The 15,302-nt window shown below is 51.4% G+C and overlaps 7 protein-coding genes and 1 non-coding gene across 8 annotated transcripts; 4 read left to right on the plus strand and 4 right to left on the minus strand.

The window, feature by feature from the left end:
• Positions 1-1,012: 1,012 nt before the first annotated feature.
• Positions 1,013-1,405, plus strand: BDZ83DRAFT_651707 (uncharacterized protein; the record flags this gene model as incomplete). The annotated part of the gene is made up of 1 exon (XM_060510472.1): positions 1,013-1,405. One exon carries the CDS (start codon positions 1,013-1,015, stop codon positions 1,403-1,405), a length of 393 nt encoding a protein of 130 aa, XP_060364980.1.
• Positions 1,406-1,739: 334 nt separating this feature from the next.
• On the plus strand, positions 1,740-1,826 carry BDZ83DRAFT_t148. Its single transcript has one exon. It is a non-coding gene; the product is annotated as a tRNA-Gly (tRNA).
• A 1,498-nt stretch (positions 1,827-3,324) lies between these two features.
• Positions 3,325-4,542, plus strand: BDZ83DRAFT_621177 (uncharacterized protein). The gene is made up of 5 exons (XM_060508242.1): positions 3,325-3,431; positions 3,571-3,956; positions 4,030-4,105; positions 4,175-4,266; positions 4,354-4,542. The coding sequence occupies exons 2-5, from the start codon at positions 3,743-3,745 to the stop codon at positions 4,374-4,376; spliced, it is 405 nt and encodes a 134-aa protein (XP_060364981.1). The 5' UTR covers positions 3,325-3,431; positions 3,571-3,742; the 3' UTR covers positions 4,377-4,542.
• Positions 4,543-4,772: 230 nt separating this feature from the next.
• Positions 4,773-6,019, minus strand: BDZ83DRAFT_752113 (uncharacterized protein; the record flags this gene model as incomplete). Its single annotated transcript, XM_060514149.1, has 3 exons — positions 4,773-5,125; positions 5,196-5,546; positions 5,647-6,019. 3 exons carry the CDS (start codon positions 6,017-6,019, stop codon positions 4,773-4,775), a joined length of 1,077 nt encoding a protein of 358 aa, XP_060364982.1.
• Positions 6,020-7,462: 1,443 nt separating this feature from the next.
• BDZ83DRAFT_621185 (uncharacterized protein) lies at positions 7,463-8,227 on the minus strand. The gene is made up of 3 exons (XM_060508243.1): positions 7,914-8,227; positions 7,755-7,829; positions 7,463-7,695 (listed from the first exon to the last, which is right to left on the minus strand). The coding sequence occupies exons 1-3, from the start codon at positions 8,088-8,090 to the stop codon at positions 7,570-7,572; spliced, it is 378 nt and encodes a 125-aa protein (XP_060364983.1). The 5' UTR covers positions 8,091-8,227; the 3' UTR covers positions 7,463-7,569.
• Positions 8,228-9,673, minus strand: BDZ83DRAFT_719523 (endo-beta-1,6-galactanase; the record flags this gene model as incomplete). The annotated part of the gene is made up of 1 exon (XM_060512183.1): positions 8,228-9,673. The coding sequence occupies one exon, from the start codon at positions 9,671-9,673 to the stop codon at positions 8,228-8,230; it is 1,446 nt and encodes a 481-aa protein (XP_060364984.1).
• Positions 9,674-11,159: 1,486 nt separating this feature from the next.
• BDZ83DRAFT_752116 (uncharacterized protein) lies at positions 11,160-12,473 on the minus strand (the record flags this gene model as incomplete). Its single annotated transcript, XM_060514150.1, has 1 exon — positions 11,160-12,473. The coding sequence occupies one exon, from the start codon at positions 12,471-12,473 to the stop codon at positions 11,160-11,162; it is 1,314 nt and encodes a 437-aa protein (XP_060364985.1).
• A 924-nt stretch (positions 12,474-13,397) lies between these two features.
• Positions 13,398-15,214, plus strand: BDZ83DRAFT_651712 (uncharacterized protein; the record flags this gene model as incomplete). Its single annotated transcript, XM_060510473.1, has 3 exons — positions 13,398-13,541; positions 13,591-13,711; positions 14,694-15,214. 3 exons carry the CDS (start codon positions 13,398-13,400, stop codon positions 15,212-15,214), a joined length of 786 nt encoding a protein of 261 aa, XP_060364986.1.
• Between the last annotated feature and the right edge of the window lie 88 nt (positions 15,215-15,302).

Here is a 15,302-nt window from a genome sequence, read left to right on the forward strand (position 1 = left end):
CTTTCTCACGGTCTGTGGAAAGGCCGTGCTTGGAAAGGCCTGGATGCCTGGGTAGCGACGCTAAAGAACCCAGGTTTTCGGGAACCAAAGAGAGGGCTTACCGAGACATTCTGAGGTCGCCGTTAGTCCCAGTCATTCAGGACAAAAAACATCCGTCCTTGCGAATTACCCGTGGTGCTCAAGGAGCTATGGCCATTGGCCAAGATGAAAAGGGGATTCGCCGTGGCGAAAGCTCTTGGAGCTGTGCCTCTTCTAGAACGCGCATCAAGCCTCGTCCAGTTCAGGCGTTTTTCTCGCCAGGTCTACGGGGCTGTTGAAGTCTGCAGAATTGCGCCTTTGACCTCGACCCCACAATCGCCGGATTCGATGCTGACAAGAAGTTGAAGAGATGGCCATTGGAGAATATGCCCAGATAGTAAGCTGGAGGGTCTCAGGATGGAGAGAATCTGTTGCCAAGAGCCCATAGATTCAGTCTCGTCTCTTGACCGGATGGATGGGATACTAGTTGATGACTAAAACCGCGCCAGTGCCCCTGAAGCGCCGGTGTGCGCAAAAACAAGCTTCCAGGAAGATCTTCAGTAAGCTTGAACTTGTCTTGGGTCGCGCTTCATAATTCGGTGATAGACTACCATTACTCTGGTCATCAATGCTGATCAAATAGCCGGTTCTCCTAGCATTGCAGGCGTTGACCAATAGTGCTGGCAAGATGCAGAAAAGCTGGTTGAAGCTGACAGGAATGCCTCGTCTGAGTCATCTCGTAAGAGAGCTTGGGGACAAGCGTCAATATCAGCAGGCAACGAGGAGGGGAAACTCAAAAACGAACAGGCAGCAGCCTCGTCAATCCAAGCTACATATATTTGAGGTCGTACAGCCTCGGAGCAAGCAGTCAGTCGCCCAGCTTGGTCGTGATCCCACCCTGAACCATTGCGTCAAAATCCATTCAAGCCTTCTGCGCAACATCCGACAGATTTGCACTGTACAACCCCGCACCGCCGAGGAATCTACCAAAACAATGAGCGACGACAACGCAAAGTGGGAGCCCTCGAAGCCAGCCTCGTCGAGTTGGGACGAGGCGCGCATCATCCCCGCGGATGGGTGGGAGCGCATGAAGAAGGGGTTCACGCCACAGGACATGGACGACCGCTGGGCCATTCTCCACCTCGAGAAGGACGGCGAGGAGAGCATCGTCTTTGCCCGGAGTTGGACTGGATACACCCTGGGCAAGATCACGGTCGAGCCTGCAGGAGATGATGGCAAGAGCCGTCGGATAACCAAGTTTACATGGGAAACAGACAAGGAGCGATGGAATGTCGAGGACCCGGAGACGGAGGCGAGGGCCTTGGTTGTGAGGTTCTCAAAGGGTGTTTTCCAGGTCGACTTGGCGGATGAGCCTGACTCGGAGTAGGAAAACGAGCCAAAGAGAACATGAACCGACTGATTAGCCGTCATACTTGGTTGAATTCCGCGAATCAAAGATTCTTGATCAACTCATAAATAACATTTTCAAAGACACTCTAGACTTGATAGAGTGTGATATTCATTCGCAAGAGGAACTCATAGGTTCCCAGTCCCTCTGTTGTGTAACGAGCTCCTCCCCATCGCCCGCCTCAACGAAATGGCTTCCAAAGCCCGCGCGTTGTGGATCCTACGACAACGCGGGTGTGGGACAAGGTAGCTTCATATGTGTCCTTTTGCTTCCACCGGGCAACAATCCCGGTGTTTCCCGAACGCCAACATCCGCATCTGTAGTGTAGTGGTTATCATCCTTGCCTTCCATTCAAATACCTGGTTAGCAAGGGACCCGGTTTCGATTACCGGCGGATGCATCACGCGGCTGATTATCCTTTTGCTTTTTTTCTGCATCTTCGATTCTGTTGTCGAGCTTGCTATGGATTCTGCCAGGTCGCCCTCAGGGATGTCATAGCTTGTATATAAGCATAACTGATTACATGCATCCGCCTGAAACCTTTTGATGCATACCACCATGTATAAGATTTTCGGGTTCGAAGGGATCTGAAGCAGGCCGATGTTAGAGATACAGGTTTTTGTAAGTACACTTCAAAATTAAATCTTTAGACGTGCGGAATGTTTTTCAGTTATTCTTTTTTTGAGATTAGGCTTACAACCTAGGGTTAATGTTTTGTGAATAGACCTATCCCAATGTAAATGATATCCGAGCAATCCCAAATTGCTCAAAAAGAACGAGCCAAGTTGAGTACCCAAGGTAAGTTGAATATTGTATCTGACTGCGGGGCTTTGACGAAAAACCTTGCGGTAGGTAGCCGAGTGTGTACGACCTTGCAGGTGATAGAAGCAGGCTGGGACAGAATCGAGCTTCCAGGTCGTGATCTTTGCCGTTTCGAATCTGCCTTTGCCCGTCGGTCGGCTCAAATGGTCATGGATGCATACACGGGCACACCAATACAACGAAATGCGGCCGAATCAAACGATATACCAGATTATATCCGTGATTTACTGCCCATATGTGACATTGGTCGTCGGATCTGATGCCTCATTACCCGTGCCGGGCGGGTATTTGAGTTGCATGCGGCACGGGTAGACCGACCTTCCCGAAGAAGTGAGGGTCACAGTGCATATGAGCCGTCATTCTCGCCATGCATGAGATGAGCGAGAGGGGGCAAGAGAGAATTCCATGTTGTCACCATACGTGTTGAAATAGCTGGCTGCTTATGTGAATTGACGTTACAGTGTCGTCCCCTTTTTGGCACATCAACCAGCTCGATATCCTACTAGGTGGCCAATGAGAATCAACTTTTCCCCCAAAGGCTTGTTCTGATGACCTTTTCCGAAGCCAAGAAAGTCATCGCCAATCCAAGAACGTCCTTATGCAAGCCATGCGTCTTGATTTGGGCCCTGAACCTGCCCACTCTTTACATTTTCGCCTTGGCCTACGGACTTGGCAAGATTGAAGTAAGAATAGTACTTCGATAGCTAGCTAGAACCCAAGTAACAACGGCAAGAGACACAGGTACCTGCCGGATTCACAGGAAGTTGCGTCACTGTTAGCTCTACGATTCAACTTGAATGGAGCAGCCACTGGCATAGACAGTATTAGTACTGTCATGAACGCCAATTGAGCATCGATCTATGACTTGAACAGTCTTAAAACTTTTTACCTGAACGCAAGCCGCACATAGTCATAGATTCTCCGCGAAAGTCCTCTTCAGCACGTATGTGCAAAACGATAACCCTCTAGCGAGGCCTGAGGCGACTATGCAAGGTTTCTCACAAGACAACAACGGAGAAGAGTTCACCCACAGGTGGCAGGTGCCACAAAACCGTAAGCAGGCTATAAGGGCACACCAAGAAATGACTCGACAACTTGGAGCATACATCATGCGCGACTCCGAATATTAGATGCAAGTCAGCGCAAGTGTCGTAACCGGAGCCAAGAAAGGAAGCTTCTCGAGGTATGGAATGCAAGTCAGCGCCGATATTGGAACTTCCGTGACTCTGTCCAGATTGGAAACGGAAACTTTGGGATATTCGGTCTAGACTCAAGATTGAGCTTCAAGGAGGTTTGGAGTGGCATTAATCGTGAGGAGGTAGTGTCTAAGAAAACCTGGTGAACATAAGATCTTGTGAGGTATATTAACCTCTCCGTGCCACGCCCATTCCCCTCGACTACCCCATCATCCACAGCCACCATCTGCTCTTACAGTTTCAGGCATAGTTTCTAGCCTCATTGATATTTCCCACTATCTCCAACAACGAAGCCAAAATGCAGTCCATCCTCACCATCGCCACCCTGATTAGCGTCGCCTTCGCCGGCGTGATCCCCCGAGACGAAGACAACGGGCCCGTCAACATCCCTGTCGACAGCATCGACAACCCTAAGGGAGACACGGTCCAAGCAATCACGCACTTGTACATATGTTCCGACGCCAACTTCTCCGGCCGTTGCCAGAACTTGGAGTCGAACACCGGCCAGTGCTGTAAGTTGAACCCCTTCCGAAGTGTGATCACGGCAGGGAATGGGAATTATTGCTGAAGCCAAGCTCCATCCAGACGACTTGGGTAACGGCTTCAACGATGTTGTTTCATCGCTTGGCCCCGATGCTGGAACTTCTTGCACTATCTGGGAGTGAGTCTTTCCTAACATTGCACATGCCTTCTATCTATTTTGAACGACTGATGTCACTACCGCACACAGACACGCTGGATGCACGGGAGCCTCCATCGTCAACATTGTCAACCCTGGCATCTACAACCTTGCCGATTCCAACTGGAACTTCAACGACAAGAGTACGTACCTGTGCATGCTTCTTAACTTTCACTCAAGACTAGAGAAACACTTTCAGACAGATTGCTGACTACTGCCTTTGCTGCTAGTGAGCTCCTACCGGTGCTTCTAGGTCTGGGTTGCGCGCCTTATCCAACACCGACGATCCATAGCTGCCGCCCTTTCCAGGCGGAAGAAAGATAGCTCCAAGCTTTCTCGGGTGTCGAGTTGCAGCATAATATGATTCGACGACGCATTGCAGCTACTGCAGTATTATTTTCCCACGGTAGAGAGTTTGAAGGGCATATAGGGATAAGGGACGAGAAGTAGGCCCGAAGTTGGTTTTGATAGTTATACGAAGTCATCTAGATCAGTGTCTGCCAAATCGTTCACAAATCTCGACTGTGTGATAGCTGTAACAAACTTGCAGACAACCCCATTTCGCATCTCAGTAATAGGAACGCAAGCGGCAAGCTCAAAGCTTTACACCACCTCAGTCAAAGTTAGGCATTAGTCCGAAGCTATAGCTTCAGGCCCCCATCATAGGCATGAACCCGGTCATTGATTTGCCCTTTTTGTAGTCATAGAACGACTGCTCACACACCATGACTTGCAAATCGTTCTCCTCCATGTACTCCTTCAAATCTTTGAAAAGAGCATCATCGACCTGCCCAATCTTGATCATAGTCGTTCCGCTGCTCTCTTCTTCCTTGTCCTCGTGAAACGGTTCTATCACGTTGCAGACCACATCGAGGCCAACGAGTTTGCCCTTGCTATCTTTAGCATGGACAAGCATAACGCGATCGAGTGATTTGAACGGCAGAAAGATTCTATGGATCTCAGAGATGAAGAGAACTCCATGATCCAAAAAGTGAACGGTACCTATAGCTGTCAGCGTCACATCACTAACTACTAACCTTAGAGAACGTGAGGAGGGGTTCATTGACCGTACCGTCAATATCGGATTTGATGTTCGAACCCATTGGCGGTGAAAGAACACAACCCACACCAGCAAAGTTCGCGTCAGGGTCCTCTGTCGTGTCAATCACTGACTTGTCAAAGGCTTTCAGCTGCTCCTTGAACACTTTCTTGAGAACATCGACATATGTGCCCTTCTCGTCCTTTGCGAGAATGCCGCTAAGCTCCTTGTCTGCCTTCTTTTCAGGCCAGATGAACGATATAATCTGTGGATACTCCCTCTTGATAGAAGATGCGCCTGTCGCCCCAGTCGGGATGACGACGACTTCGTATGCTGCTTTCTTTGAAGGTGGCTTGGCTGCGTTTGCCAGAAGGACGACTTGCTCTGTGGCCCGGTGAGAAAAACACACCTCCGTCATAGCATAGCTAGATTTACCTAACGATATGTCTGAATGGAATGAGGAAGATTGCATCCCAAAACCCACCCTTGCTCTTGCCAAAATAGTCCCTGGGTCCAACTAGACGCACCGACCCGTCACCGGGCGCCCCACTGCCAGACATGACCTCGATGCTGCCATCACAGGCGAATGGCGACGAGAACGGGACTCGCGGCGTGATCAGGTGGCAATGACCATATCCCCTCCCATGTAGATCAGTAATGCTGACGCCTTGGTAATACTGGTTCGTCCATTCTCGGTCCTCCATCATGCTGTCTTTGTTTTTAGTCTTCCGCTGCTTCTGGATGCCGTCTAGCTCCGCCGCATCGTCCGGGTCCCGCTTACGCTTCCCGGCCCCTCCTGTTGCTTTCACGCCGCGACCACGACCGCGACCGCGGGATGAACTTCCTCGCGGCGGCATGATATCACGTTTCCAGTGTTGAGATATAATTAAAAGGGGCACAGCTGAGCAGAAGGCGAGACAAAATTGAGAGCTTCGAGGGTTGAAGAGCTATGCAACAGACGCAACTTATGCTGTCAAGAAGCCTCAATGATCGACGCGTCTGCGGGCCTCCACTTCTACAAGGGGGACGCGTCGCAAGCTCGAGAGCTTGGAACGGCATGATGTCACGCATCACAAAGCCCATCCCTTTTCGTCGAACTCACTCAATAAAGTAGTTCAGTGAGTATCCCAATCTAATAAAATGATCCACGCTTATCAGTATTATTTCCTTGCATTGATGGAACATGGTTCTTCCCACAGATGTGGGTGTGAAACGCCATATATGGCTGACGGAGGCTGGAAGTGAAAAGGTTGCCAGGTGCATCTAGCCCCTAAGTCATCTGTAACAGCTGTCCATAGTTCCCACGGCTCTAACAGCAGGATCTGGTGAGAATAGCATTTGTGCAACGGGCAGGTGACAGGGTGTGCAAATCACGACTGGGCAGAATCTCATATCCCATTCGGAGTACCTACGCATTCAAGCATTTTGTAATAGAGATCCAAATCTTAACCTTCTGAGCGCCTACAACTTCTCTATCCGGTGTAGTAACCCGGTCGCTGGTCATAATCACCCCACATGATCGCTGAGCTTGACCGTAGCATGTCAATCTTCAGACCCAAAGTGCAATTCACCCTCATGTCGCCTTTGAACGCACTGAAGGGGTTATCTGGTAATCGAACAGCTCGGCTCTCTATTTAAGTTTGAGCGTCTGAGGTGATCTAATATTCATCTGGATATGTACCTTGCTCACCTTTCTGATGGGGAAATTTGCTGGCTCTGGGCTGGAGGGATCAGCATCCCTCCGGGCGTCCCTCCGGCCGCTGCCCGGGGTTCCGTTAAGGCACGACCCAACACCAACCGAACTCCAATCAATCCCCCAAAGTCCCCTGCAAACCTTCCAAGTCGGGTATGTGGAGCAAGACTTTAGCACACCTCGAATTGGAGTTGCCTTAACTTGCGCAGGGTAGAAGATTCAGGCTGATGTCGACCTTTGCGGAACAGCAGTTGAGTTGAAATCAGTGGATAGTGATTGTCCTGTTCGTACGGTACTTTAGGCACTTGACAAGACCATTGCACAACTTACGCTGATCTATCTGACGTTCAAAGCCACTCAATCTTGTACAGACCATCGTCATCGGCAGCTGGTGAAAGTTTCGCTTCCTAGGGTATGCAAACGTCAACCGTTATCGTATTTGATCAACAGGCAGAGAAGACCACGAATATAATATCCACCAAGGTCTTGATTGTTCTCGCAGAGACTTCGTGGCTGAAAGTATACCCCGGAAATGTGGCCAAATATTGATAACCCGGATCGCCGCTCTGGGGGGTCCTTAAACCCCCCATCAGCCTCCTTCCCACATCATCAATGAACGCGTAATCGCAAAATTCCAATCCATTTCATCCTTGTGCGGGACCAATAACCACGATGCGTCTACCTAGTCTTCTCGTCATCACGATGCTCCTCGGCCTAGGCGCCACCGCCGCTCTCCCGATCGAAGATGTCACAGACATGACAGACTTTGAAGACATCGTAGACGACGCAATGACAAAGCCGCCTCCTCATAAAGTAGAAAAGCCATGGATGATGTGGGGTGTAAGAAGAATCACTCACAAGAAATGACAAGATCGTAGGGAGGACTGACGACGCTTTAGATGTGCGTCATAGCGTCGAACCAATGTATCATCCATGGGCCTCATGGTGAACGCAGATACCAGTGCAAGAACTTTGTTCGTATACACCCTTCTGTCCTGATTTCTTCTCCGCGATTGAAACGTAGAGGGAGACGGCTAATGGTTTTACTGCTGTGATAGTGTACGAGGGATGGGGGTACGTGTCGTGGACAATACACGACAACACCGCGCATTAAGACTAGGTCCCATTGCAACTGAGTGGTCTTGAGTTCGATGATGGCGGTGGGCAAAGCCCATGTCGTCAAGTCTCGTCATTTCAGCATTGGATTGGATCAAGGCACGAATCGAAGTCTTCATGTACCTTGACCCTTTCGAGACGCGAGACGTACAACTTTCACTTGACTTTTTGGAGATCTTGGGTGCTAGGAAATGATTTCTTTACGTTCGTGTATCCTAGGAGAAGAACATCGCGAATTTCAAACCTCCAAACCCAACTACAACTTGACGTTCGGAATCTCAAATGTCTGGACCATCTTGGTCTCGAAGTAACTCCAGAACTTGGTGCCGCTGATAGTGGTATCAGTTGCCTGCACGTAGCGATCGCCACTTCCAATCTGCGTCCTCCACCGCGTGACAGTAGCACCGTTCGTGGACGCCTGCGAGAACCCGCTCAGGTCAAAGTTAAGGTACTGCGCAGCGCCCCAGTTGACAGCAACGATAATCAGCTTGGAGTTGGCAGCATCGTACGCCGCGACGACGTTATCCGATCCGCCATCCAAGATGCGCATACCCTCGCGAATGTGGCGCGCAAACTGCGCAAAGACAAAGTACTTTTGGTTCGCCGAGCCCAGCGTACCAGCCTCATTGTCGGCATCAATGACACCCCAGCCGCCGCCGTCAAGAACCTGCCAGTACACCCATCCCGTGGGCCGAAGCCACCTGAAGTCGAGAATCATGTTGCTCACAAGCCTCTCGCCTGTCGCGTCGCTCTCGCCGTACTCACTGTTCCAGAGACGGAGGCCGCGCGCCGAGGCGAGCGAGTAGACCTTGTCGCGGGCGCCGCTGGCGTACTGGTACCCGTGGACGTTGATCCGCGCGACGTTCTTGAGGGCGGCGTCGCCGAGGTTCTGGAGCGTGGTGACGGCTTGGTCGTAGTATGACTCGTCCGAGGCGGCGATGGACATGCTCGTGAGGCCGCGGTTGTTGAGCTCGGTGCGGAGGTAGTTGATGATTGTCGCCTGCGTCGCGACGTCAATGTGGCAGCCTTCCTGCGTGCCGTCGGCCTTCCACCAGTTTGCGGTGGGCTCGTTGAAGGGCTCGACGGTCTCGAAGGTGATGCCCCAGTTATCCTTCGCGTACTTTGCAATGTTGGCCATGTAGACAGCGTGCTGCTGGAGGTTCCACGACTGGATGTTCTCGCTGCCGTCGGCGGAACCGGAGGGGTTGTGGTTCTTGGTGGCCCACCACATGGGTGAGTTGGAGAAGAGCTCGAAGCGGTTCGCGCCGCGGCTCTTTGCCTTTTGCATCATGGTACGCTGGTTCACGTCAACGTCCCACTTCCAGGCTGAAGAGGCCGGGTCGGTGTTGGTGTAGTCGACCCAGTGACCGTCAATCTGCCGGGAAGCCATCATCTTGGTCGAGACCACCATGCTCTCGCCGTTGATGCTGTTCGTGCTACAGGCGCCGGCATTGTGACGAACAATATTGAAGCCGAGACCGGGGAGGCTTGCGCCGCCGAAGGTGGTGGTCTTGGTGGTGAAGAAGATGTCGGCGAGGTCATCGCGGGTGCCGAAGCGCTTTGCCCACCAGGCAAGAGAGGTTCCCCATCCCTCCCAGGTGCCGCGGTTTGACTTGGCGTCAATGGTGGTCGTTGTGTCTGCGACGGCGGGGGCGACGGAGGCCAGGCTCACGGCCACGGCGGCGAGAGTCTTGAAGTGCATGGCTAGAGAGATCTGAGAAGCCGGGGCCTGCAGGGACAAGGACTTCAGATACAACCCAGGATAGAGATTCGTCTGCTTCTTATGCTCTCACGATCCTACGCAGCCAAATTGACCTCCTGCTCGTAAGTGAGATGACGGGAGCAGGGGCGCTGACTCGAATGGTGGACCTCGTATGTTAGAGTGCCATCACAAACGGGGATACGCGGGCCGTAGGATAGCTTCAGTCTCTTGAGGAAGGAAGCTAGAATGGCCCTACCTAACGGTTTTATTCAGTGGTAACTTAGCCGGACCATTGGTCGTCCGTCGAAACGGCGGTTGGGACGCTTCTGGGAAACGGAGCTCGTTCGGTTGGGTCCGGCACGGATGTGGCGTCGATGGTCGTTAAGGATCACGTAGAGTCTCGAGCTCAAGCTGTGCCCCGCAGTCTGAGCGAGGATGCGAGGGGTTCATTCCATGTTTAGAGTTAGATTATCAGCGACAACGTGGTGCCGGGATCCGACGGACAGTAGTGACAAATTGTCCGTGAATAGAAGGTCGATACGAGCTCGATTATGATCGCCAAGCTGTATTCTACTACGGGATCGCTAGTCAAGAGTAAGATAGAACGACGAAGGGGTAGAAAGAAAACGGATCTGATTCATGGCGGGCGTGACTGAGCATACTGTACCAGAATGCGCAAAGCGATAACAGGTATGGATACGATACCAAACGTGTCCCCTGAATATTCTGAGTCACGACATCAGTCCAAGCCAAATGCGTGGTCCGTCGTATCCCGTTTGCCAATTCATATTCCAACACATCATCATCATCCCGCAAAAGCCGCCAATGCCTAGCTCCAATCCTCCCCGCATATGCGACCCAATGCGCGTGCCTGGAAAACCCCAAGCTCGGTAGAATGGTATGCTGTGCGGCTAGTCTAGACTGTCTAGTCTGGAGAACGCGGGGAAATGTGCCATGCTGGATGGTAACATGCATCGAGAGGTGTCAGCGGCGCAACCCGCTGCCGCGTCTGCATTGGCGGAAGATCATGCAAGCGGCATTTGGTACCTGGTCCGCCCGGCTCCGCGATCCGCGGACATGTCATGAGACTTATGTCAAATTTAGTCGCAATTTGGGGTACAATTGGTCATGGATTAGCATTCGGGGCTAAAGCGGGACAACCTGCATGTGAAATACAAATTAGCTGGGTTTTAAGCAAACGTTTGAACGGAGTATTGACATACAGTCCGACGGCAAGTTTGGTAGTAAAACAGATAACGGAACTGCAAGTATGCTTGACTACAAGCAATTGGATGAGCTCACAGCAAGCTTAGTCATGGCTAAGGCACATCTGCTTTCGCGTTAGAAACGAACAAAGCTTGTTCGAACAATCAACTCCAACTTACCTTTGCAACTTGGCGACTGAGTAATCATACGATGCCGCGCAGGAAAGTGGATCAAAAGAGCTCTTGTTCCCGGGCAAGAGATCAGTGAAAACCCAAGATTCTTAGTGTCGAGCCTTTCTCTTTCTAGTGGGCGTCTGAGGGTTATTCAAGCTCGATGCCCGCATGCCCGCTTTGGAGTTCCGCGCAGTTGACTTCTGGAAGATAGCCTCTGAGCTAGCGGGAGATTTATTCAGACCAGGTGTTCCCAACCGTCCAACAGTTGTAGGCGTCGAATCGATCGGGGTTCCGAGAATGAATGGCAGTCCGGATCCAGAAGGCGCAATAGGTTTGTTACAGGCCGCCGAGGGAGTTGGCATGCCGTCTCGTATTCTGGCTTCAAGCTCGACCTTTCTGGCAATCTTTACCTTGGCCTTGAGAGCGTAGATTTCCCCCTCCAATGTGGCAATGTGCGTGAACAAACGCTGATTCTCGGCATCGAACGCGTCTCGTTCGCCCTCGGCTTTCTCGACAGTGGCAAGAAGCTCGGGAATCTTATCGGCCGGATAGGGCATCACTCTCGGCGGATGACCAGATTCAAATGCCTCGGCATCGTCAATAGCTCGCACAAGTCGAGCATTAGCGACAGCAACGCATTCGTCGAGGATTATCGGGGTCGCGTTCTCCTCGCGCGTCAAGTCTTTGAATAGGGCCGACGTCTCCTTCATCTCGATTCCCTTCTCGTTGTGGGCAACAATAAGATCGCGAAGCTGCTGATACGCCTCTTTGTGAGATATGAGTTTCGGTCCTTTGGCGATGGCCTGGCGGCGCTCGGAGGCCGGCTTAGTAGGAGTCGAGGGAGCTGAGGAGGCACTCGATGAACCTGTGAGGTCCACCTCGGGGGTCTTGGCTCGGCGGGCACTGGAGAGATCGAGGGGAATCGGAGTATCGTTGACTGGTGTACCTCCATCGTCCGTCATCGTGTCTGTGGTGCCTGTGGTGCCGCCGATAATCGCTTCCGAAGGAGTGGCGGTCGACATTTTCTCGGTAGTTGCCCGCGGGCTGGGTTTCTTCGCCTTGACTCTGGGAGTTGTCTCGAGATTCTCGGAATCTTCAGGTTCTTCCGTCTGGCCTTTGTCGGGAGAAGCTGGACACGAGTCGTCTGCTTCGTAGTTCGCCTCCTGAATGATACGGTCTTTGGGCGAAGAGGAGTATAAAGATGCAAGAGGAAGTCTGTTGCGACCGGAACGAAGGCTGCCACGAGTAGGAAATGAGGTATTGGATATTTGGGAGCCAAGATTGAGGGATGCGCGAAGTTTTCGGGTGGTCAAAGGTGAATCTGGCTGAGGATTGGCGATGTTTTTGCCGGCGGCAGAAGAGGCAGAGGCGGCAGGAGCGGCCGGGGACCCACCACCTCCCATACTTCTGGTTCTAGCCATCGTGGTGACAACTTCACCCTCAAATTTCTTCGAAAGAAGCAACAGTCAGCTCAAGCGCTCGATGATTTGAGCCAAAGAAACAGCTCTAAGAAGGTTCAGAGCCGCAGCGAACGAAATTCACGATCGGACCGCCCAATCTGTCGACTCCCCTTCAGCAGTTTGCTCATTCGCAATGGCGGCTGTCGTACATCCCGATTGGTAAGAGACGTGTCTTGAATGGCATGAAGATGGGAAACAGCAAAAAGATGTCGAAAAAGCAGAAGCTTCGACACGTTCCAATTGGATGTTTCGAGACCTCTGAGCGGGAGGAATACTCCCCGGCTGGGGCCTTCGAGACGGGGCAGTACAACATGAGCCTCGTTATCAATCAGCGAGAATGCAGACGCAGGCGAAAGCCATGAGAAGTGAAAAGGGCAAAGACTGCCTCATACCCTTGCTCACTAGACATCTCGAAAGACTCCTGACCGGAATCCATTCCTCCAACAAACGCACCACACTCAAAGAAGCCAAGTACGTCCCCTTTCCCATTATACGCTCACCAAGGGCATAATCACTGACATAATTCCAGTGCTATCCTAGATCACGCCGACTTTGATGCGAAGTACTAGACTACAGGCTAACAGCATGGCGGCTGCCATTGGATCTGCCTGATGGCTGCCAGCGGTGACGAGCTCCGGTCTGATCTGGATAAGTGGATTGCCAACAGCACGATGTTAACGGCCATCACCTTTTGGAATAATTCTGCGGCGGTCTCATATTCTACCACAGAATGTGAATCTATGGCAGAAATTCAGGTCACAGACCGATTCTAGAATATAGCTAGCTTAGGTAGGTGAGATGACTTTTGTTCGCGATAATATCACAGGAATATGAATGCTAACTCTTCATTCAGGTCGAAAAATTGACGCTACAACGCTGAATAGCATGTCGCTTTCTTCAAGCCAGGCATCTCAGATTTTGGTTGTGCTCAGCCGTCACTCCTCCTCCTCGCCATCCCAGTCACGGCCAGGCACCAATAACTTGGTCTCAATACATTTTCGTTGCAACCGCAAGGAACATCTCCAAAAAGTAAGTCCATAGCTTTTGTATTCTGCGGCCCTAGCTAATCTGTATGCAGGTATCAGCAGAGACCACAACGCCCACCAAGGCCTCTGAGGCCAATTACAAGCTCAGACTATCTGACGACCGTCATCGATCAAGACATAGAGTCAATGATGCAGATACTCAGGCTGGCAGACGTATACCATAAAGGAGTCCCAGATTCTTTACCATCGCAGTCAACATTGAGCCGACAGGGCATCCAATTACGGCGCTCATGCAAAACTCTTTACACAGGAGAAGCCAGTTTTTCGCCGAAACTAGTCGATCTGTTGTATTTTCTTTGGACTTCCCCCTTCACCTCTTTATTATTATTTAATAGCACGGCGGAAGATAGTCTCTAGGATACGCCTTACGGTTACGATGAGGTATTGACATGGCCCTACAGCTCGAAGGACCGCAGCGGGACTATGGGGGCTGCTCGTGACGACGACGAACTCATCAGGCATATCCGGCGCCGCATATACTGTTTCTCCCTAATTCAAATTCTTTTCACCTCAATTTCAAGACAACATCTGAACTAGCTCATCTGAGTTACGAAGGCTGATGAATCCCCGGGTCCGGGAGCCTGGGCACCGAGAATGCAGGGACAGTTCAGAGTCTCGCCTGCCGACTTTTGGGAGGCCTTGATGACACTGTGATGTCCGCGCTTAACCCAAACATCCACCAAGAGGCCGTCCTCTATAGGCCTAACCGCGGTCATTGGCAGCCAATCTCGCCAACAATGGTGTCTCAAAGAACTCCCTCCCGAGATCATTTATAAGATGTTTCCATCGCCTTCACTGCGGGAATAGTTTACTACGACCAAGTCGGATGTAGAGCTTGCGAAAGTGATACAGCGAGACTAGCGTATATTGGTTTTGTCAATGTTCCCGGGCTCTTATCTCGATGCTAAGGCAATACTCTAGGCTCATCTGTTCATCGACGGATTGCCCTGACGCATAGATGATGCCTAATGAAGGGGAGCGGGGTTGTGCCGCAGTATAAAAGACCGTCATACCCGACGGCATGCTGGCTTTACCCAACCTTTTCCCTTTGTCCAGAGTCTAACGTTACTCCAGTATTTGTTCTTTGTGATTATCAGAACCTCGGCTCTTACTCCATACCTTTTCTCCAATCTAGCATCACTGCAGGTTGTCGACCTGAAGGAAGACTGGGTCCACTCTATTTCCTTAGACACCAAACGCCAGTCGAAAGGCGCCTTCTATGATGGCTCGCCTAGCGTAAATTATCTGGTAAAGCTAGAGGATTTTGCAGACTCCACGGGCCCTGCCAGCCCCATCCACCTTAGCTTCATTTTGAGGAGCAAACGCCAATGGCCCCCATCACAATTGCCTTTTACTGCAGATCTCTTCCTACAGAGTTCTTCTATGGGCCTGGTAGTCCGAATCTGGGCCAATGGAAGGTCTGTTCCCAAACACAACACCACTTTCTTTGGTTACAGGCACACGAAATACCTCTCCATTGAAGTAGGCGGTCGCAAGAGGGGAGACCTTGTAGCGACGGGAACCCAGACCGAAGAGATACAGTCTTCTGCATTTGAAGTGGGTTTCTGGCTTATCTTCACTGCATTCGGCAGAGGATCACAGTCCATCGCCTATACTGCGGCCGATTGTTTCATCATTCAGGGCACCTTGATGTGATCACCCCATACGCAGCGCATTTGGCCAAGCTGCAAGACATGTGGAGAGCATACAAAGTAAAGCCAATTTCAACGGCTAATACCTCGTT

The sequence above is a fragment of the Colletotrichum acutatum genome (genome assembly GCF_030867785.1).
Source record: "Colletotrichum acutatum strain CBS 112980 chromosome Unknown BDZ83scaffold_46, whole genome shotgun sequence".
In the NCBI taxonomy this organism is placed as follows: domain Eukaryota; kingdom Fungi; phylum Ascomycota; class Sordariomycetes; order Glomerellales; family Glomerellaceae; genus Colletotrichum; species Colletotrichum acutatum.